Source organism: Oreochromis niloticus, linkage group LG12 (assembly GCF_001858045.2).
Source record: "Oreochromis niloticus isolate F11D_XX linkage group LG12, O_niloticus_UMD_NMBU, whole genome shotgun sequence".
Lineage (NCBI taxonomy): Eukaryota > Metazoa > Chordata > Actinopteri > Cichliformes > Cichlidae > Oreochromis > Oreochromis niloticus.
This window is the reverse complement of record NC_031977.2, coordinates 3,517,621-3,539,156: the sequence shown is the minus strand read 5'-3', so window position 1 is coordinate 3,539,156 and position 21,536 is coordinate 3,517,621. Positions and strand designations below refer to the sequence as shown.

The window sequence follows — 21,536 nt, the reverse complement described above, 5'->3', positions numbered from 1 at the left end:
GCCACCACCATCAACTTTGCTAAATTGCTAATGAAAAACATTGATCAGGCAGCTGTGATTGAGCAGCAATGTAGATCCAACTATTTTCACGGTTGTTGTGGTCGTGATAATTTTGTGATGCCACATCGAAAAGACTCAGTTGAGCTTTCCAAAGTTCTACAAGTGCCTCCATCGCTTGTGTCCAGATCACGCTGCACTGCTGTGCTACTCCGTCTTTTTCACCGACATTTATGTGTTTGCGTGTGAGCGGCTGCGGTGACACCCTCACGACGGTCGGGATAATTTCAAACAGGTTTGAAACCCTCCCGACCAAGCGATTGATGATCGGGAGCTGATCGTGAGGTATTAATCGCTTCTCGTTACCCCATGTATACTACACGATGAACGACGCACGATGAAGGCCAAACTCGGGCCGATCAACAAAACGGTGGCACGACTGAAAAATCGGCTCAAAATGGGCCAAAAATCGCACAGTGTAAGCCCAGCTTTACTTGTGTGAGTGATTTGTTGGATGAGGGAGTGGGGAGGATGGCTGGGGCAGGTAAGACCGTGAGGTACCTCCTGGTCTTGATTTCCGGTTCATGAGGATAATTTCCTTGGCATAAGGAAGGAAGGAGTCTATATGATGAATTTGTTTCCATATCTTGTTCACTTATGTCACCTAAGATGCACAGCTTGGGTGAGGTTGGGTGGCACCAACTAAACCATGTGCCTAGGTCTTCACATATCTGGCAGAACCGTTGAACAGGTGTGCAGGACTATATAGCATACAATTTAGCTCTGAATAGAGTTGTCTGTGCAACAGGTGAATATATTCAACTTTGTAAGGCCCATAAGCATGTTTGTGGCAAAGTTTTGATCTGGACGGATGGAAAGATCTCATTCCCATTTAACGTTGGAAGGGAAATTGATTTGTCAATTTTAATCACTAGCTTATACATTTTTGATGACCATTTGGGGGTACATAGATTTTGTTACCCAAGTAGCTTTTTGTAGATTGCATTGACTGGAATTTAATTTTTCGATGAAATAAATTTGAGGATAAGTTTGATAAACTGCAAATTTAAAGTTTATATGTAATGTCATAATTTTTAATCACATATTGGATCTGTATATGATGTTTTGATAAAATGTGTATTTTTATTTTGTGAAACATCTTGCAAAACAAACTGAATATAGTAGTTTTGTGTACTTCAAATGTTGCATGACAGTTCTCTGTATTTTTTGCAGGATAAGCAGGTTAGCTTGGACACAGTAACATATAAAATTTTTCTGGTGAACACCTTCAAAATATTGTCAAATTACATAAATTGTTACACACGGTTCCTTTTTTGTTTCTTTGTGTGTGTGTGTTTAATATTTGTTCTTGGTGTAACGGATCATGTGTGTTGCTCACAGTATGCACATGTGCTACATTACTGTTTCTAAATATGGCCATGTAATTCCGAGCTTTTCTAACAAACTGACTTGTTATCGCCCCGTGAGGCCACTAGGGGGCAACAAACACTTGGCAATTATAAACTCGCTACAAGAAATCAAGTGACCATCCCCTTACTTCCTGTGGTGACCTTCAAAATAAACGTGTACACGTTTGCGTGGGCACAACCTAAACATAACATGACTCCCCAATCCGTACTCCTCCTCACCAGTCCCAAGAAAAGAGCAACAGCACAGTACCATTTAAGATGCTAGAAGCAGGTTCTTTGCTCTGGAAGTAGGGAATGCCAAAACATAAAAAAAAGCTTCTGTTGAGCTTCCACAACAGAAAATAAAAAGCAAAATTTAGAAAAGGCAATTCTCTAATCTAGGCTCCCTATAAATGAACAAGAGGAAAAAAAGGTTAAAAACTCACTTCTGATAAACTGCTGGAATGTGTCTGATATGTACAGTGGTGAAATATTCACAGTTCACTACTTGACAAAGATTATTTACAAAATCCTCTCATCTCAACAAACATATCAGGGGTAAATATAAATAAATACATATCTGGTGATATCTTTTTCAACTGTACTATTGTGCAGTTGATGGTTGTTATTTGAGAAGTAACAGAGTGAATGGTCAATCTGGTCATCGTGCAGGAGAACTGCTCCAGCCCACACAGCACTGGCATCCACCTCGAGTTTGAAATGGCACATGAAATCTGGAGCAGCAAGGAGAGGAGCACTGCAAAGGAGAGCATTAGTAGCATCAACAAATGACTTAACAAGTGTCAAGTGTGAAAAGCTACTTTAGCAAACCGATACACAGCACAAACAGTAATTGAACATTTGAATTATTCTAACGTCTTGATGCATTCACAATCATCCAGGTAAGTAAATCTCCAAAAGTTGATTCTGTTCATCTGGACGTGGCGTTTTCAGTGGGAGAAACGTTTCGTCACTCATTGACTTCTTCAGTCTCAGCTGACTGCAGGTTTCCCCAATCTTATAAACAGTACATTTGCATAATGACTGAAACCAGCCCATTGTTCCTTCAGTGGGCTGGTTTCAGTCATTACACAAATGTACTGTTTATAAGGTTGGGGAAACCTGCAGTCAGCTGAGACTGAAGAAGTCACTTGAATGAGTGACGAAACGTTTTTCCCACTGAAAGCGTTACGTCCAGATGAACAGAATCAACTTTTGGAGAATTCTTCTAACCAGTACCGGGCACTGTGAACAGCTAACAAATATGAGAAAACATTATGAATAAAAGGTTTTTTAACTTTAAAAAACAAACAAACTTGCTTGCTATAAAATCAACATGTGATGCATTTGTGTGATACTGCAGATATTAACTGTATGTTTGAAGTGGAACGAAGGCTATGTCCATATTTTTAGGGAACATTTGGGTAGTTAAGGCAGTGCATGTTATTACCGATTTAGGCTGGGGGTAATCAATTATGCTGCAGAATTTTTTTCATTCTACTTTTGCAGGCACATTTTTGTTGTTTCCTTTTAAAAATTAGGAATGAAAACTGATTGTAAAATGAGTAAATTAACTTATAAATAACAACCTATAAAATATAAAGCTTTGCTTTTTTGTAGTGTCACAATAATTCTATTCCTGGTGGAATTCATTTAAATTTATTTATATAAAATTGAACTATCCAGCTGAGAGGTCTGCGGGCCACCCTCAGCTCAAAGGAAAACTACACCTCATCTGCATTTACCCGATCGTCCCACACCTGTGTTTCTTTTTCTTTCTTGTAACTCTCTCAGCACAGGAACCACGGGATTCACAGGAGGACACTGTACTGAGACAGCACTCTGAGTTTTTCAAGCTTTACCCTTTTATATTTTTAATAAACCAAACATCTTGTAAGTGGTCTGGTCTTTGTTAGTAGAACAAAAATGGAAATGTATTGCTTGAATATAATTCAATTACATACTTGTTGTAGTTGTATAATAGCAAATGTCCTATAATTCTTACGGATGAGTATTTTAATGCAACATTAAACCTGTCAGTGTGTTCTAGACAGTTTCACCACATGCAAGATAGGTACTGCTGAAAACACAATGAAGAAAAACAGGTATGTAAAGATAATTTTTTTTTATAAAATTAAAAACAATACAATATTAAAACCGGATTCCTTTTGATTATTATGCAATATAAAAAACACATTTACAGGGAGTGCAGAATTATTAGGCAAGTTGTATTTTTGAGGAATAATTTTATTATTGAACAACAACAATGTTCTCAATGAACCCAAAAAAACTCATTAATATCAAAGCTGAATGTTTTTGGAAGTAGTTTTTAGTTTGTTTTTAGTTTTAGCTATTTTAGGGGGATATCTGTGTGTGCAGGTGACTATTACTGTGCATAATTATTAGGCAACTTAACAAAAAACAAATATATACCCATTTCAATTATTTATTTTTACCAGTGAAACCAATATAACATCTCCACATTCACAAATATACATTTCTGACATTCAAAAACAAAACAAAAACAAATCAGCGACCAATATAGCCACCTTTCTTTGCAAGGACACTCAAAAGCCTGCCATCCATGGATTCTGTCAGTGTTTTGATCTGTTCACCATCAACATTGCGTGCAGCAGCAACCACAGCCTCCCAGACACTGTTCAGAGAGGTGTACTGTTTTCCCTCCTTGTAAATCTCACATTTGATGATGGACCACAGGTTCTCAATGGGGTTCAGATCAGGTGAACAAGGAGGCCATGTCATTAGTTTTTCTTCTTTTATACCCTTTCTTGCCAGCCACGCTGTGGAGTACTTGGACGCGTGTGATGGAGCATTGTCCTGCATGAAAATCATGTTTTTCTTGAAGGATGCAGACTTCTTCCTGTACCACTGCTTGGAAGGTGTCTTCCAGAAACTGGCAGTAGGACTGGGAGTTGAGCTTGACTCCATCCTCAACCCGAAAAGGCCCCACAAGCTCATCTTTGATGATACAGCCCAAACCAGTACTCCACCTCCACCTTGCTGGCGTCTGAGTCGGACTGGAGCTCTCTGCCCTTTACCAATCCAGCCACGGGCCCATCCAGCACTGTGAGAATCATGTTCTTTGATTTCTCCAGTGCCTTCAACACCATTCTTCCCTCGGTTCTGAAGGACAAGCTGGAGAACTCTGGAGTGGACCATCACCTCACTACCTGGATTTTGGACTACCTCACCGACCGACCACAGTATGTGAGGACTCAGGGCTGTGTGTCGGACAGGGTCGTCTGCAGTACGGGGGCCCCACAGGGAACGGTTCTGGCTCCGTTCCTCTTCACCATCTACACTGCAGACTTCTCCCACAACTCCACCCAGTGCTTCCTGCAGAAGTTCTCTGATGACTCTGCAATAGTCGGCCTCATCACTGATGGGGACGACAAGGAGTACAGAGGACTGACTCAAGACTTTGTGGACTGGTGCCAGCTGAACTACCTCCAGATCAACGCCAGTAAAACCAAGGAGCTGGTGGTAGACTTCCGCAGGCACAAGCATCCTCCACTGCAACCACTGAACATCCAAGGTATGGACATCGAGGCTGTGGACAGCTACAGGTACCTTGGTGTTCATCTGAACAACAAACTGGACTGGACTCATAACTCAGACGCCCTCTACAGGAAAGGGCAGAGCAGGCTGTACCTGCTTCGGAGACTCAGGTCGTTTGGAGTGGAGGGCCCACTCCTGAAGACCTTCTATGACTCTGTGGTGGCCTCAGCCATCTTTTATGGTGTGGTCTGCTGGGGGGGCAGCATCTCTGCTGGGGACAGGAAGAGACTGAACAGGCTGATCCAGAGGGCCAGCTCTGTTCTAGGATGCCCTCTGGACCCAGTGGAGGTGGTGAGTGACAGGAGAATGGTGGCTAAGCTGTCATCCCTGTTGGACAACATCTCCCACCCCATGCATGAGACTGTGACAGCACTGAGCAGCTCCTTCAGTGGGAGACTGCGGCACCCACGGTGTGGGACGGAGAGATTTCGCAGGTCTTTCCTCCCCACTGCTGTCAGACTCTACAATAAAGACTTTTGCAGCTGATCAAACACACAAACCCACACATGTGCAATAAGACTGCTATACGTGCAATTCTTCTTCTGACGAAGTTGTGTTTTTGTATTTTCCTACTCAGTTGTATATAGTATTTGTATTTCTATTTTATTCTATTGTATATATTATTCTATTCTATTTTATTCTATTGTATATAGTATTTTATTTTATTTTATTGTATTTTATTGCATTCCAGTGTTTTCTAATTTCTGCTACATAACTTTGCACTTTTGCTGTAACAAAACAAATTTCCCACCTGTGGGACTAATAAAGGCCATCTTATCTTATCTTATCTTATCTTATCCATCTGGCCCATAAAGACTCACTCTCATTTCATCAGTCCATAAAACCTTAGAAAAATCAGTCTTGAGATATTTCTTGGCCCAGTCTTGACGTTTCAGCTTGTGTGTCTTGTTCAGTGGTGGTCGTCTTTCAGCCTTTCTTACCTTGGCCATGTCTCTGAGTATTGCACACCTTGTGCTTTTGGGCACTCCAGTGATGTTGCAGCTCTGAAATATGGCCAAACTGGTGGCAAGTGGCATCTTGGCAGCTGCACGCTTGACTTTTCTCAGTTCATGGGCAGTTATTTTGCGCCTTGGTTTTTCCACACGCTTCTTGCGACCCTGTTGACTATTTTGAATGAAACGCTTGATTGTTCGATGATCACGCTTCAGAAGCTTTGCAATTTTAAGACTGCTGCATCCCTCTGCAAGATATCTCACTATTTTTGACTTTTCTGAGCCTGTCAAGTCCTTCTTTTGACCCATTTTGCCAAAGGAAAGGAAGTTGCCTAATAATTATGCACACCTGATATAGGGTGTTGATGTCATTAGACCACACCCCTTCTCATTACAGAGATGCACATCACCTAATATGCTTAATTGGTAGTAGGCTTTCGAGCCTATACAGCTTGGAGTAAGACAACATGCATGAAGAGGATGATGTGGACAAAATACTCATTTGCCTAATAATTCTGCACTCCCTGTAAAGCAGCAGCATGTTCTGACTATGGCTCTCCCCACATCACATGTGCTGGATAACAACACTGAAGACCTGACAAACCATCTTCTTGGCAGAAGGCTTGTTCAGCTTTCATTGTGGTTTTTTAACTGTGGCTAGCTGATGGTTACTCTGCGTTTAAATGTTTGCTGGATTCACTCATTTTTTTTATTAGCAAAACCTTTTAGCACTGTTCCATTCGCTCAAAGCCTTGCTGTCCCATTTTGGGTAAATGGAAAAACTAAAAACGGAAAAATGATATTACTGCTTTTGGGTTTGTTTTTTTTGTTTTGTAGTACATTAAGCTTGCCCGCTGTTTAACCCGTGATCTTTTGCAGCCTGCTCTTTCCATGGTCAGCTTCCTGTTTGATGCTTGGCCCAAATATGCCACCATGTCACTGAGGACATGGAATATGGATTATGCGGTTTCACAACCAGGGTTTAGCAAAAACGTGTTCTTTTTCACATGTCAGGAGAGAAAATACCCATGATCCACTCAAACTTATGCCCAAGTCACCTTTATTTCACACAGAGCTTTTTATTAAGCTGTAGATTGCTTTTCAGGAAGAGTAGCTCCAGGAAAATTTTAATGATGCTAGTATATTTTATGACTGTTAATGCGTGTGATGTTATTAAGCACAAGGCAATAAGTGGACCTTTAGGCCAGCAATTATTGGAAATTTCCATACCTAAGCGGGCGCATACTGAGGTGTAAAATGGGACAAAAATAATAAACTTACATTAACCATATTGTTTTTACAAAGTACTCTATCAATACAAAAAATGATTCCTAGCGTGGTCCACTTCATGAATGAAAACTGGTTATAATTTTCGGGGAGGGTGAGACATTTGATAGTTTACAACTTATTGTCTGCGGCGTGAAAAAGGGACTATCCAATCAACGAGCAAACGAGTGCCCCGGGGGCATTCTTCCTGGGCTCCCATTGGCTCACTGGTACGTCGATCTGAGGAGCGGCTCGCGCTAGGTTGCAGCGCAGGTGAAGTGTTGACGGTGGTTCATAGGGCAACAAACAGCAGTGTACGCCGCCGCCGGGAGACATCAATGCTGGAGTACACGTCCATTCAGGGAACGGTCTGAGGAAGACCATTACTGGGGCTTACATGGAGAGCTGAGGCTGAATATGACGTTAACGTCCTTAATGATGTACATATCTCTGCTTTTGCTATTTATTTTGTATGTATATAGTGGGTTTTCTGAAGCTGCGCCCCGCATCAGTACCTACGATGCGTCGTCTATCTCCGGGAAAAGCGGCTCAGCCTCCGATGCCTGGGATACCTTCCGCAACGACATGCTTCGTACTTTACCAGAGAGCTGGTTCACTCTCTCGCCTTCAGCCGGACTCACACCGTTGCCGACTATTGTTTCAGCCGACTCTTCCACCACCACCACCACCACCACGGCCATCTCCAAAACGCCAACCACGGACCCGAAACCCACCCCCACTAGCACAATTCACGCCCCTGATGTTGGAATAATCCCAGACACTAAAGAACAAACAACAACACCGTTTTCCAGGCTAACCGCCGTGCGCAAGCGGTCTGCCGACGCGCGAACATCCCTCTTCACTCCGGAGAAAATGCTGCAGACCTTGGTGTCCATGGTTTCCCAGCGAACGGCCAACGATGCCTGGGCTGCGGATAATATCGGCACATCTGTTACCTCAGTGGAAAGCAGCCAGGGTGAGTCCTTTGGAGCAGGAACCTTTGCAGATTTAACATTTGTGTGGCGCAGTCACATCAGTAGGCTCGGATGGTGGCTCCGTGACGCATCCACCGAATTAACCAGATTGCAACAATGGGCAGACGCCTCAGAGTGCATTGTGTGTCCCTTTGAAAAAAATAAGCAAGAGCCTAGATGCTCCCCGTGCATAGCTCCGTTCTAACATAGGTTTTTTTTAAAAAGAAAAAAAATATTATTTTAGGACGAGTGTGACATATATTTCAGGGTTGGGTGTGGGGGGCTTGAGGGGGTGTGTGATCCTGTTGTTGTTCGCTCAGTTTCTCCAATTCACAGAGAATTCATCCAAAGCCTTCATCCTGTATAGTCAGAGCAGCCATGTTTGCAGCTGACAGGGAGTACGCTGCTCATATAGCTGCTTCATCTTCTCCATTGTTGTTTCCTTTGCATATTCAGAACAAGGCCATCCAAGCAAAATGGCTAGGCAGGCCAAGCCATGAATGAGCAATGACAGTGGGGGAGTCTGCCCCCTCCTCCTCCTCCTCTCACACTTCACACACATCTCAGCATCCATGGTGTTGTTCTCCAGTCTGTCACAAATACCGCACAAATGTCCTAAATTTACCTTCAGCAGATGGAGTGTCTTTGTGCTTTGGCTTTTTTTTTTTTTTTTTAACCCTGATCCTGTTGAAACCACATAAAAATGTTTTTTATGTGTTCTTGTTCAACACTGTCTATTCCCTTTTTGTCTGTAAAACCTTCATCCCCTATCTCCTCGGGCCACACTGTGTTCTGGTTGTAGCTTTATGGTGCACTACACACACCAACATGTACACACACAGTTGCACACCTTCTGAGCCTAAGTGTAAAATCCAGGCTACTGTATTTGAATGATATTGGCTTCCCCACACCAGGGGGTCCAATCTAGTCATGTTGTTTTGTTTTTTTTTGTTTTGTTTTTTTACATTGACCCCTTTGTTCTCCTCACTGTGTCCTACCTGACTGTCAGCATTCATCCCAGTGATGGTGGTGGATTAAGAAAGCTGGTCGTGGTGTGCTGCAGCCATAAATACCTATTGAGAAATCTCCAGATTTGACTGGTTTTGGAAGGAAAGAAGTAAAGCTTGGGTTCCGGTTGAACTCCTGGTAGATGGGCCATTAAAGATGCACAAATGTTCAGTGGCACAATTTTAAAGAACATCTTTGATTTGGACTGTTTAGAGTTAGGTTTCGGCTTAAACCTTATAACAGAAGTAGTGTTATGCTAAAATATACATAAGAGGCCTAATTTGAGAGGCAAAATCTTCTATTTTCTGAAAGAGGCATATATCTAAAATACAGACTAACTCTGCTGCCAAGTGGAGAACCGGTGACCTGGTGGTAGCTCAGAGGTTATTTCTTGGTGCTGGATCAAAACTGTATTCCGGAAATGAACACAACAATCACAATATTCCCCAGCTCTGACCTGATATGTCATGGAAATGGAATCCCTCAAGGTGTTCATCTGTGTTGTCAGGCACCTGCATGTTACCAGGGGATCCTGTGGGAGCTTAGAGGCCACATAAACACCCTGGAGTCTTTGTCTTGTTCCTCAAGCCAAGAGGCTGCCGCCATCAGGAAGTACTTTTTCAACAGGGGGTGGAGGCATAGGGGTGTGCTTGGTCTGCAGCAGTGTTTAGGGGAGCTGCCCTTTACAAAGTAACATCCATATCAGTATTATCCATTTCACCTGTAAGTGGTTTTACCGTTACAGTTAGCTGTGAGTGTATATAAGTCTATAAGATGGCACATAAACAAGAAAAAAATTCTATTAACTGATTAAATGTTTTGAGAAACACCCTTTTCAGTTTATTTTTCTTTTCATAATATGTAAGTGAGGCAGTCTGTTTGGGCCGTAAGCATGGTGGTTGGATAAAATAAGCTTTTGAATTGGTTTACCTTGTTTTCTGTCATATGCACACTGTTACAATGGTGGATGCACAGATTTGACATGAATGATTGTTCAAATAATGAGGTTAATGTATGTACAAGTAATTCCTGTCAGCTGAAAGCTCAGGCTGCAGCTCTAAACACTGAGTTTCAGGCTGTTTTTTGTGCTCTTGGTTATATATAGCGGTAATATCCCTAATATGGTCATCAGCCACAGCTCTCGCTGTGGGCACAAAAGTGAACAGACAATCGCTAGAAAGATGGGTTAAAGCAGAATGAAACTAAAACAGCTTTGCCTCAGTTAAAAGGTGAACTGAGGAGGTGAGCCTCCTCAGTTCTTAGTTCTAGTGTATGTTAACTAAGAATGGTTTTGAACTAAATCATGTAAAGCTGCTCTAGTAGAGTTCAAGGATTAACCTCCTAAGACCCGAACTCTTCCATGGCATGCATTTTTAATTTCTCTTTGATATTTGGGCTGATTGGGACCTGATGAATGTAAAAACAAAGAATTACCAGATTTATTTATTTATTTATTTTTACCTAATTTTTGTTTCTAACAAAAATAAGAGCCACATATGAGGATTTTCGTTTAAAATTTCGATAGAACAGTAGCAGTATAATGTCCTCGTAAGTGGATATCAGGCCCTTGTAGAGCAAAATTGAGTATTTTGGTCTAAATAACCCAAAATGTGATGTCCATATATGTGGACGCCAGGTCCTAGGAGGTTAAAGTATGGAGCCAGAAATAAGTGAGTGAGCAACAAAGTTAAAATGTTGAACTTTGGCTGGGATCACAGAAGCCCCACCCACCTGCTGTTCAGACCTTCTGTTCATAATTGACAGCCAATCAGGAAAAAAAAGTTAGCCCAAAGAGAAAAAAACAGGTTCTGCACGCAAGCCCTTTGTATGATAAATAACGATTATTTTTGAACTGCGATTCATGCAAATATACTCTAAGGCTACGTTCACACTGCAGGTCTTAATGCTCAGTTCCGATTTTTTGATCAAATCCGATTTTTTTTTCTCTGCTTGTTCACACTACAAATAAAATGCAACAGCAAACGCGCTCTAGTGTGAACGCTCAAAGCGGCCCGCATACGCAAAAGAAGACGTCAAACACAACGCGATCTGTTTAGACCCAGAGCAAACAGTATGGTTTGACTGATGCCCCTTAATATAAAGACTTCGGATTTTACGTTTCCCAATTTTTGCTTTAAATTATTCTGTTATTTACATAATAATGTAAATAACCTAATAATTATCCTTATTGCTGTTTTAGAGAGGCGGTGCTTCAAAGGATAGTTGCAGATTTCTGTCAGAATCTGCAGATTATACAGTACAAATAAAATGTTCACGTTGTCTTCCCAACAGTTTCACTGACATCTACGCTGGATGGCCAGGAAGCGTTCGTGATGTCTTATCGGGCGCTTCTCCGGCGCTGATAATTGGCGTCTGTCTTGTGTCAGTGACGTAAAAGACGGATTTAATGCGACATGACCGTTCAAACAGCTGTCGCTTTCTAAAACATCGGATATGTATCGGATTCAGTACCACATACGAAAGTGACCCAGATCGGATTTGAAAATATCGGATTCGTGCCGTTCACACTGTCATACCATGATCGGATATGGGTCGCATAGGGTCAAAAAAATCGGATTTGATGCGCTTTTGCCTGCAGTGTGAACGTAGCCTAAGTCATTTCTCCTTTTAAGTCATTTGATCCACTTTGTTACGTGAACCGTGAGGTCAAAATGAAACGCATAGCCACGTGTGAGGTCATAAATGGAAACTTCAGCTGGCCTTATTTAGATTTGTAACTTCAAAACCCCCGACACTCTCTATTCTTGTAGCGTGAAGGCCACTCACACGACATCATCACATCATTCGGGATAAAGAATCACTCAGCTACCTCAGTAGATTCTCTTCCAGGGCACAGGCCCCCTAGACCAGTACCATGTGGTGTTTTTCCACAGCTTTACTTTGAAAAATCTCCCAGTGCTTCATGGAAGATAATGTGTTTTGACTCTCCAAACAAATCTCAAAGCACAATGATTGTTTTCACCATAGCAAGCTCTAAATTAGGCAGGACAGGAGGTAGTTGTTTTTTTTATCTTGTTCTTTTTTCATGGCGAGCAGTCTGCCACTGCCTGTGTCTGAATACCAGCAGCCATGCTGTCAAAACCCTTTACAGAAAGTTAAATACGAGAAAGATGAACTCGTGCTTCGGTTCCTCCTCACCTTCTCTTCCTCTCTGCACGCAGTTCCAGTGCAATCTAAATCAAACTTGTCGCTGTGGCCTCACAGAATCATCTCACACCTAGTGGAAGCTGGGTTTTAAGAATGAACTGTGTGCGTGTGTTAGAGGTGATGCATTCGCTGGATCGCACACATTTTCAGGCGTGATCAGAGCTGACAGTTCCTCGGCGGACATTGCTGTAGCAAAGGCCCAGACTGTATATTCAACAAGCTTGCGTAACCACAGGCCTTTATTAGTTACATAAAACTCCAAGCAGCAGTGGCAGAGGAGTATAATCTGAGTAGGACGCCTGAGCAGGAATTCATTAAAATTCAGCTGTCCTTTCCTCTCTTAATGCTAGTTAAGGTATTGTGTGCACACCACTTATAAAAACATGCTGTTCTGCTCTCTTATTTGTCTGTTTTCTTTGTCTCACTCCTCAGCACAGAATGGAGACACACAGTCGAGCCTTCAGTTGCCACACCTAGCCCGAGATCAGATGAATAATAGATTGGCACTCTGTGGGTTCATCCACATGTCTGTCATTACATCCTCTGCAGAAACCCTTCATATGCAGCACAGTTGCCCACTTATCTCTAGACCGTGTAGAGTCTCCATGAGATGAGAATCTTGTTTTGTTTTTGTTTTTTTAAGCATAAGTGAATCGTGCTTTCAGCAAAGCAGAAACCAGCCAAAGAAAGACGAGGTTTCCTTTGAAAAATCTGGATGAGCAAAGTGTAACTTTGTGCACATCCTTAGCACAACATAGTGGGCAGCTCCTAGAGGCAGATGATACTAGGGGACTGTGGTTGGACTGTGCAGCTTAAAGTGAATGATGGTGGAAGCTAGGGCATCTCCTAGTGTCTTTGTTTCTAGGCATGCTCACATTTGGTCCATTTTCAAATTAAATTTGTCTTCCACTACCAGTTCCAAAGTTTCCAGATAAGTGTGTAAGGCAGGTGTCTGTGTAATGTTGGACTAAACTGGTTTATGACAAATGCTAGCATAAAGACTTTGCTATTTCCAAACATGGTGCATCACACCGATTCCATTAGCTGTGCAATGCTGCAATCACAGTGACAGCATAATCAGCTATAAAAAGGCTTTAAAACACTAGTTCAAATGTTTAGGAGTTATTCATCTGGCCAATTGTTACTTTTAGACATGGAGCACAATAAGTTTCATCGTTTTCTGTCATCTCATCACAGGAGTGAACCTCATTATCAGAATTACTTGCAGGGAGGCTATGTGATGGATTTGGTTTGTTAGTTTGTTGTTATGGATTGATTTGCACCAAAGTTTGATGCCACAGCTTCCATTATCAGATTGAAATGAGAACAATTGAGAGACCATCTTGAATATGAACTAGTCCAGATTCCAGATATCCTTTTGGATTTATGGTCTCAACATCTTAGCATCCACCAGGCACCTGTTCCAGGAAGCAGCTTAGCTTAAACCTCTTGAGTTTGTTAATCCTGAGATGAGTGAAATTCTGGGTTTTCTGTTCCAGGAAAAACTAAATCAGTCACCATGGTAACAGACCCTGTAAACTGCAAAGTCTCAATTTCTTCCTCGCTCCTCCCCTCCTGCTGCACCTGATCCACCTGTGGGACACAACATTCATTTCCTCATTCATAAAGTCGCTCTCAAAGTGTAATTCATTTTACCAAGACTTAGATGTTAGTGTGCTGTTGTTTTATTTAACATGAGTGCTATGACATTCACTCAGTTGTCAGTATATAAGGACAGAGACAGATTTATTATCTGCTTGGAATAAAATCTTTAGTCTCCATCTTGCTAACTCTGACTCTGTGGGCAGTAATGGCGCTATCGGAGTGACAGCCAGTTTTCTTCCACTGCTAACATCTATTGAGCCCTTCTGTAGCAATCACTATTTAAAGAAAATGCTCTATATTCTTTAAACTGATCAATGATGAATCATTTGTCATATTGTAAATGGTCACAGGCATGGGAAAAATGCCTGTCACAGCTGGGATCTTGAAGATGAGGCCCTATAGTACAACTAAATAAGTTTTTAAAGTCTGTTCTGACATTTCATGGTAAAATTTGTCCACAGATAGAGATTTAGTCATGAGATGATGTCAAACAACATTTTGAAAGGTACACAGTCTGATATTCAGAGTCTGAACATGTCTCAGTGGGTCTACCCAGAACTGTGTCTGGGTCAAAGTTTACATTTTTACAAACACCTGCACGGGTTAGGCCAAGTGCAAGTGCAAGTGGCGTCCTCACATTGACACCCAAAATGGATACAGATCATGGATTCTGACTGGGTCGGGCCCGGATCTTTGGTTTTCATCATTTCCTAGCTCCTTCTGTCCAGATCCATTCATAATGGCTTACTTCCTGACACAATCTGTGCTCCTTATTTAAAATGGCTCATCCCCCAAGACTGTATTGAAGTATTTTAAAATCATGTTTACCTTTACTGATAGTACTTTTCCAAGTCTTTAATATATGCAAGCTCCATGGAAAGTAGCGTAAAGCATCTCTGTTATGGCTGTAAGAGAGCCATCACTTGTAAGTGAAGCTGATGTTAGATCAGATTAACTAGGGAACATTAAAGCAGAGTTTTTTCTGTAAATCTCATTAAGGGTTTTCCCAGTAGTGGGGAAAATAAAGAAATTGTCTTTAAAAAAAGTGAGGTTGTTATAGTCCTCCAGTAGATTACATTTTTACTGAATGAATATTGAAAAAACAGAATGATCTTTTGCTATCAGGGTAACTAACCGCAGGTCTATCAGTAAACTGTGTCTGATCTGTTTCTCCATATTTTAATCTTCAGTTTCTGACTCCTACAGTTTGAATAATTAGATTTACAAATTAGGGTTCCAGCTTCATCTAATGACAGTTCAAGTTGGGTAAATGACGCCAGGAGACATTTTAAAACAATGTATCTATTTTTTTTTTTTTATTTATTAAATGTCCACACTTTTTATGAAGATGACATAGTAGCTCAAGCTGATTATAATTACTTCTCTTCCTTGCTGTGATTTCAGGTAAATATCATAGTCAGTACTGACACGTGTTCATTTTCCTTGAGCCACCGGATTACAAATGCAGATTGTCTTGCTACATTCATGCATGTGCTTTTCTCCGGGTGAACATGCTCTGAATTGACTGAACTTGCTCTGATCAGCTGTTCTGGAACAGGGAACTCAGTTACAGATTAGAGTTAATCAACTCAGAGTTTACTTTTACACTCAGAGTTTGTTGAAGGTTCTTCCTGGAATAGGGCTCAGGTCACTGGTGACCTATCTAGGGTTATAGAGAGGGTTTGGTGTAATTTTAGTGACTCCCAAATGCAAAAAGCTTTTAAGTTAATGCCATGTTTCACTTTAAGCGTTCTTTTCAATAAATTGCATTCTCAAAAAAAATGTTTTCTCTCACTCCCATTTGTTTTTGTTGCATGGTAAAGCTCTACTTGGAACCTTGTTAAAATCCAACCGTGCAAAATCTGATTTTTTTTTTGTTGTTGCCATTTTTCAAGTGTTTTAAACTTTTGATCGGGACTGTATAATCTGCTGGTGGTTGTCACAGTTGTGGGGACACGTAACTGTGGTATCCAAGGAAATGGCAAAGACGCTTGTTGCCGATGGGAGAGGTTTGCCGTGTAAGATGTGGTTAACATTGTGAAAGGATGTATTTTAACCCAAACCACAATGTTTTTTTTTACCTAATCCCAACAAAGTAGTTTGTTGCTAGACCTAAACAAACCGGGAGTGAAAAGGAGAAAGTGTTGAACAAGCAGGGTGAAACCGGGGTAAAAAAATAATAGATGAAAAGTTGAGTGGTTTATGATTTTGAAGGGTCACAACAAAAAGGTTTTAAAATCCCTGCTTTGCACATTACACATATGTGATTGCTGTTACTAATATTTGTGAAATAAACACAATAAGAAACTAGCAGTTGTTCATCATTTTGTTTAGTGTGGTCAGTACTAAGCTGCTTGCACTATTGTTGTCCTTCATGCATTATTTACATTTTTTGTCTTTCCTTTTTTTTGTCACACCCCAGCCACCCCTCAGTCAGAGATCCTTTGTAACTGCAGCAGTGACTTTGAGGGGATTTCTCATCCCGACGACTGTGACAAGAGCACCGGTCAGTGTTCGTGTGTGAAGGGCTACACCGGTCTGCAGTGTGAGGACTGCGAGGAGGATTACTTCACAAATGGCACCAGTGGCTGCCAACCCTGTTCCTGCGACTCCTATGGTGCAGTGAACCCCCTCTGTGACAGGTGAGGCTGCTTTTTCAGTTTACCTGCGAGGGCAGCCTCGGGCAAAAAAGTCAGTTTGTTTGTTTTGTCAACACAACTGAAGAGACACAACTCATTTCTGTGTCTCACTAGTAAATCAGATAAGCTTTGCTTACATATTTACTGTTTTTCTGCCTAACTGTGGTATAAAATGTGCATGCTGTATTTTAGCATGTTTCAGCTTGTTGTTTTGGTTCAGCCTTACTGCATGCCTCAACAGTGACCAACAGAAATAGATGTTTACATTGCCCAGAACCACATTACCGGATAAATACTAGCAAAGTTGGGTATTTTGTTAACTGGTGAAGGACAAAACAGAGTCAATTCTGAAGTTGTTTTGGTGTTAAACATGGTTTCTTGACTGTTGTGTGTATAAACAGGCAACTACTCTGGTGGATTTGGCATAAAAATGCTGGGCCTGATTAGCAAGTTAATGATTTTTTTCCTGTATCCATAAGCACAGCCTAGACTTTCAGGTAAGGGCAGAGGTGGCTGTTGGTCAGAAGGTACAGTGGTTTGTTGACCCACTGTCAACCTATGGTCAGTGTCTGGATCTTCCAGTCTGTTTCAAAGTGAAGTTGCCCCCGATGTGTCCATCAGAGTGCGAGTGTGTCCTCTTGGATGAAGTGCTTATAAGACGTAGATTGAAAGCATTGTATGAACATGGGAGGATGCAGGAAGATTGTAGTAGAAAGCTCTTTGAGTGCTCAGATTGTATGGGCCGGTACACTTGATCGTTAGCCAATGCCATGACTTTGTATTTGGATGAGTAGGGTGAGTATTTTTTCCTTTTCTTTGTATTGTGTTGGAAAATTGGGAAATGGGTGCAGTGATCTGTTAAAACGTGCAAACATAAATGGAAATACAGTGTATAAAGTAAAGCGTGGAAGTCCATATTTGGTATGACTAACTTTATTCTTCATAGCATAGCCTAGACTGTCTTAGGCAAGCTGTCTTTTAATCTCTTAGTAGTTAAGTAAAAAAAAATTTCTGGGTTCTTGGAGGTCATTCCAGAACCTTTTTTGGATGTTGGCTTCCTTTTGTTCCATTCTCTGTCAATATGATCCCACACTGCTTCAATAATGTTTAGATTCAGACTCTGGCGAGGCCAGTCAATGACTGATAGTGTTTCATTCTGTGTTTTTTCTATCCAGGTATCCCTTTACTGTATTGGTGGTGTGTGTGGGATCATTGTCAGATTTTTCCGAGATTTGTGTTCCATGGTGCATCAAAATCAAATGGATTTTTGTCCCATTCCCAACGCTATAAGCTGAAATGCAGCCACAAACCACGACAGAGCCTCCAGCGTGTTTTACAAATGGCTGCAGACACTCACTGTTGTACCTCTTTACATTTTTGATTTGGGACAATCTTGACCCATTTTGGACATGAGAAATATTACGACTGGTCAGTACTTGGCAGTAAAATCAATAAAATGAAGACATCATTCGGGCTTTCCTTTAACACTAGCTCAGTCACTGGCTTAACTTGAATTTGAACATGTTTTGCATAAAGGACTTAGCAACAGCACTGATTTGTAAGTGAGTTAACGACAGAGTGACTGCATTTAACTACCAGTTTGTCAAATATAGGGCAACTGTAGCTCAGGAGGTAGACTAGGTTATCTACTAATCAGAAGGTAATCAGAATTCTTGCTGGTTTGATCCCTACCTGCATGCCAAATATCATTGGCCAAGATATTGCAAATTGCTCTCTGACACATCCATCAGACTGAATGTTGCATAGAAAAAAGTGTTTGTATGAACTGGTGTAAGTGGGTGAATGAGGCATGTTGTATAAAGTGTTTTGAGTGCTGAGGTTGAGTAGAGAAGCACTATCTAAGACTCTAATTGTGTCACTGTGATCTAAACTCTGAAACAAATCCTCTTTATGAGGCTACTGAGATTTACTTTGAGCCTTCATGAACCCTTTCAGGTATTTTTATTATGTAGACCAGCTGTACACATTTTGGTACAGTACAGTACCAAGTACAGTGGTTTATCGGGACAAAGGCAGAACTCTGAATGTAATGTACCTGCAAATTGGCTGCAGCATTTTAAAGGAGTCTTAACTTTAGCTCCAAAACTGCTGTGACACACCAAGCCTGAACAGACTGTCTGCTGTGAATTAGTGTTTGTTATCTCCTAAAGATGGGACCGAGATGTTCAGGGGATCAGCTGTGCTCAGACATGGCGTTCATTTGCAATCATTGTTCTGCTCATTGATCCAGGTCATCTTGCCGCAGGCCTCCTGAAAGATGGCAAACTGTTACCCACCCCGGTTATTTCTCAAATTCAGTCAAAGAACACACAACAGCTATTGCACACAGCCTTTCTGCAGTCACAAGAACAGACTGGGAAAAGAAGCTGCATGTGTGGGTTAGGAATGTGGTAAAAATAGCGGCTGTACTTTCTGCCTCTAGCCATGAAAAGGAAAGCTGCTGTTTAGAAGCTTGAGTCAGTGTCCGCAGCGTGTGGAGGATTTGTTTTGTCATGCCCCGAGAAACATGTCACTCACCTGAACTAAATCCTACTGGGTGGAGTCCTGTGATGCAAGTACAGGATGTGTTTTTCATGCTGATTGAGATTTTGCGTGCAGTGTGCTTTCAAATGACGGTGAAGGTGGAGGCAGGAAGGTTATTTTGGGGCTCTGGGCTTTCATGCAGTGACACACCAAATACACTCCTCCTCAGATGTCTGCGCCTGGCCTCTGATAGCCATCCCGGCCTAGCCTAGCCTCATTCAGGAGCTTAGCATTGTATCTTATCCAGATTAACCAGCTTTCAGACCCCCTGGCCTGCTGCTTTAGGTTTCTTTCCCATTAAGTAATGAGCTGAAGTAAAGGCAGTCTGTGCTGTGGTCATGTTCAATGAAATCACAGTAATAACAGCAGAAATTATACAAAGATGTCAAAGAATTAGTTCAGGAATTACTGACCTGGTCATAAGCTGAGGAGGCATAGTTACCTTTAGGCATGGAACATGATGAGTTTCACTGCCCACAATCATCTCATCACACCTGTAAACTTCCTCCTACTCTCTGTCATTAACATTGCATAGTCAACCAAAGCAAGAATAGAAACTGGAAGATTTTAGAGAATCTACTTAATTCTGTCAGAAGATTCACTAAGAGCCCTCTTTCACATAGTCTGAAATAAAGACTGGAAATGGGCTGAAAAAAGCTAAACATTTCATTTTTCTTAAGACTGTAGATTATATTACTTTTGTTTATATCAAACAAGTGACGTGTTACTTAAAATATTGTTGGATAAATTTTCTTACACAAGTAGGACTGTCTGCTGACTCTTTTGCTCTTCGGAGATGAACAGCCACATTTCCACCAGAAATAAGCTCTTAGACCCAGAACTGCTAAAGAATAAAATAGTATTAGAACATTTTTCCTGTGCTAACGAAGTTATTCAACTACAACTCTTAAATGCTTGTGCCTAAGAAAAATGAAAATACAAATGTCCTGAAACTTTTGGACTGACAGTGGGTTAATTAAGGCCAGGAATAATTTGCAACTATGCCGATGGCAGAAAGCTCACAAGCCAACTCTACTAGAGTGACAGAGCAACTTACACACTTGGGAATGAGAGAGTTCGGCTGTTTGGAAAAAAAATTCGTCAGTATAACCAAACCTAAACCTTTACTATACTTGTTGAGTTGGAATCTATTTCTTTTTAAATATGAAATGGGAAATGATGAAACCTTGCTAAGAAAGATGTTAATTGTTAATGTTTCTTCTATATAACTTAAACTATGCATTTTATTCATTGGTATGTGGAATATGTATATCTGTTTCTTTAAATAAATATTTCAAAAACATGGCATGTGATTATGCATCAGCATATTGTTCCTGTGTTGTTGGCATAATGTGATATTTAGAAGGACTAATGATGCTGCTTCCTGTTACATACAGGACACTGTATGTACACTAAAATGTCTGTGTGCATTTTTTAGCTAATACCTCTTTGAAAAACTGTCAAACTGTTATTTTTGGCATTTTTCATAGATTCAGCTTGTGAAGTGATAACAAATTGTGTTTTTGTGACAAGCTGCTAGTAATTAAGTTCCCTTGAATTGGGTCTTTGCTCAGTTATTTTTCAAGTGCAGATACAGCACTGGTTCATCCCTTAGGTTATCTGCCTTTTATGATTGAATGATTCATAGGTCAGTGTTGTGTCTTAACTAACAAAAAATATTCCTCTGAAAATAGACTGGACCAAAAACGAGTGAAAAAAAAAAAACAGCAAATGGCCGAATAAACACCTTGAAAGACACACAGAAAGCCTGTACAACTATTGCTCAAGAGCACTTTTTTAAAAGGTCTAGAAAGTCTGGCAAGGTTGGCGAGAGCCTGATAGGCTTTAATGGCAGCATTTAGTTATAACACAGTTGTAGTTTCCTAAATCCAAGCGAGCAACTAAGTCTGAGCTTTGCTGTGAAGCAGTATTATGTAACTGCTGGACAGCATGTAGCTCACAGCCAGTGCTCAGACGCTGTGCTCTTCTGTGAGCCTCTGTTGGGGCATTTGCCGGGGTGGCAGCAGAAGATTTTTGTTGGTTGTGATGTCATGCTGCATACACATGCTCAGTGTTTTTAAGAATGTCCCCTGCATTTCTGAGTCACTGTTTTTGTTTGCTGGTGCATTTGTCTGTTTAGCTTGCCAAATATAGATAACACGACATCTCAGGAAGATGCTTTAAAGGGCCTATTTTCAGCTCTCTAAAACGTCAATTTAAATGCCAAAATTCCGCATTTGTTCCTTAGAATCGAAAAGCAAGAGCTTCTTTCTAGAATATCTACTTTATTTAGTTTTTATACATAGAGGCAGACACCACTTTATGGAAGGTCAGTCTGTTCTCGTATAGCCTCTAAGGAGAAAATAAAGCATGCCCAAGCCCTGCTGGGTGAAT

At 41.1% G+C, this 21,536-nt stretch overlaps 1 protein-coding gene across 1 annotated transcript in view; it reads left to right on the top strand.

Moving 5' to 3' along the window:
* The first annotated feature begins 7,008 nt into the window (after positions 1–7,008).
* Positions 7,009–21,536, top strand: part of si:ch211-158d24.2 (multiple epidermal growth factor-like domains protein 9) — a 46,867-nt gene continuing 32,339 nt past the window's right edge. Inside the window, exons 1-2 of the mRNA XM_025896981.1 lie at positions 7,009–8,180; positions 16,382–16,601. Of these exons, the coding sequence (XP_025752766.1) occupies positions 7,622–8,180; positions 16,382–16,601 (779 nt within the window). The 5' untranslated portion in view covers positions 7,009–7,621. The remainder of the gene's footprint in view (positions 8,181–16,381; positions 16,602–21,536) is intronic.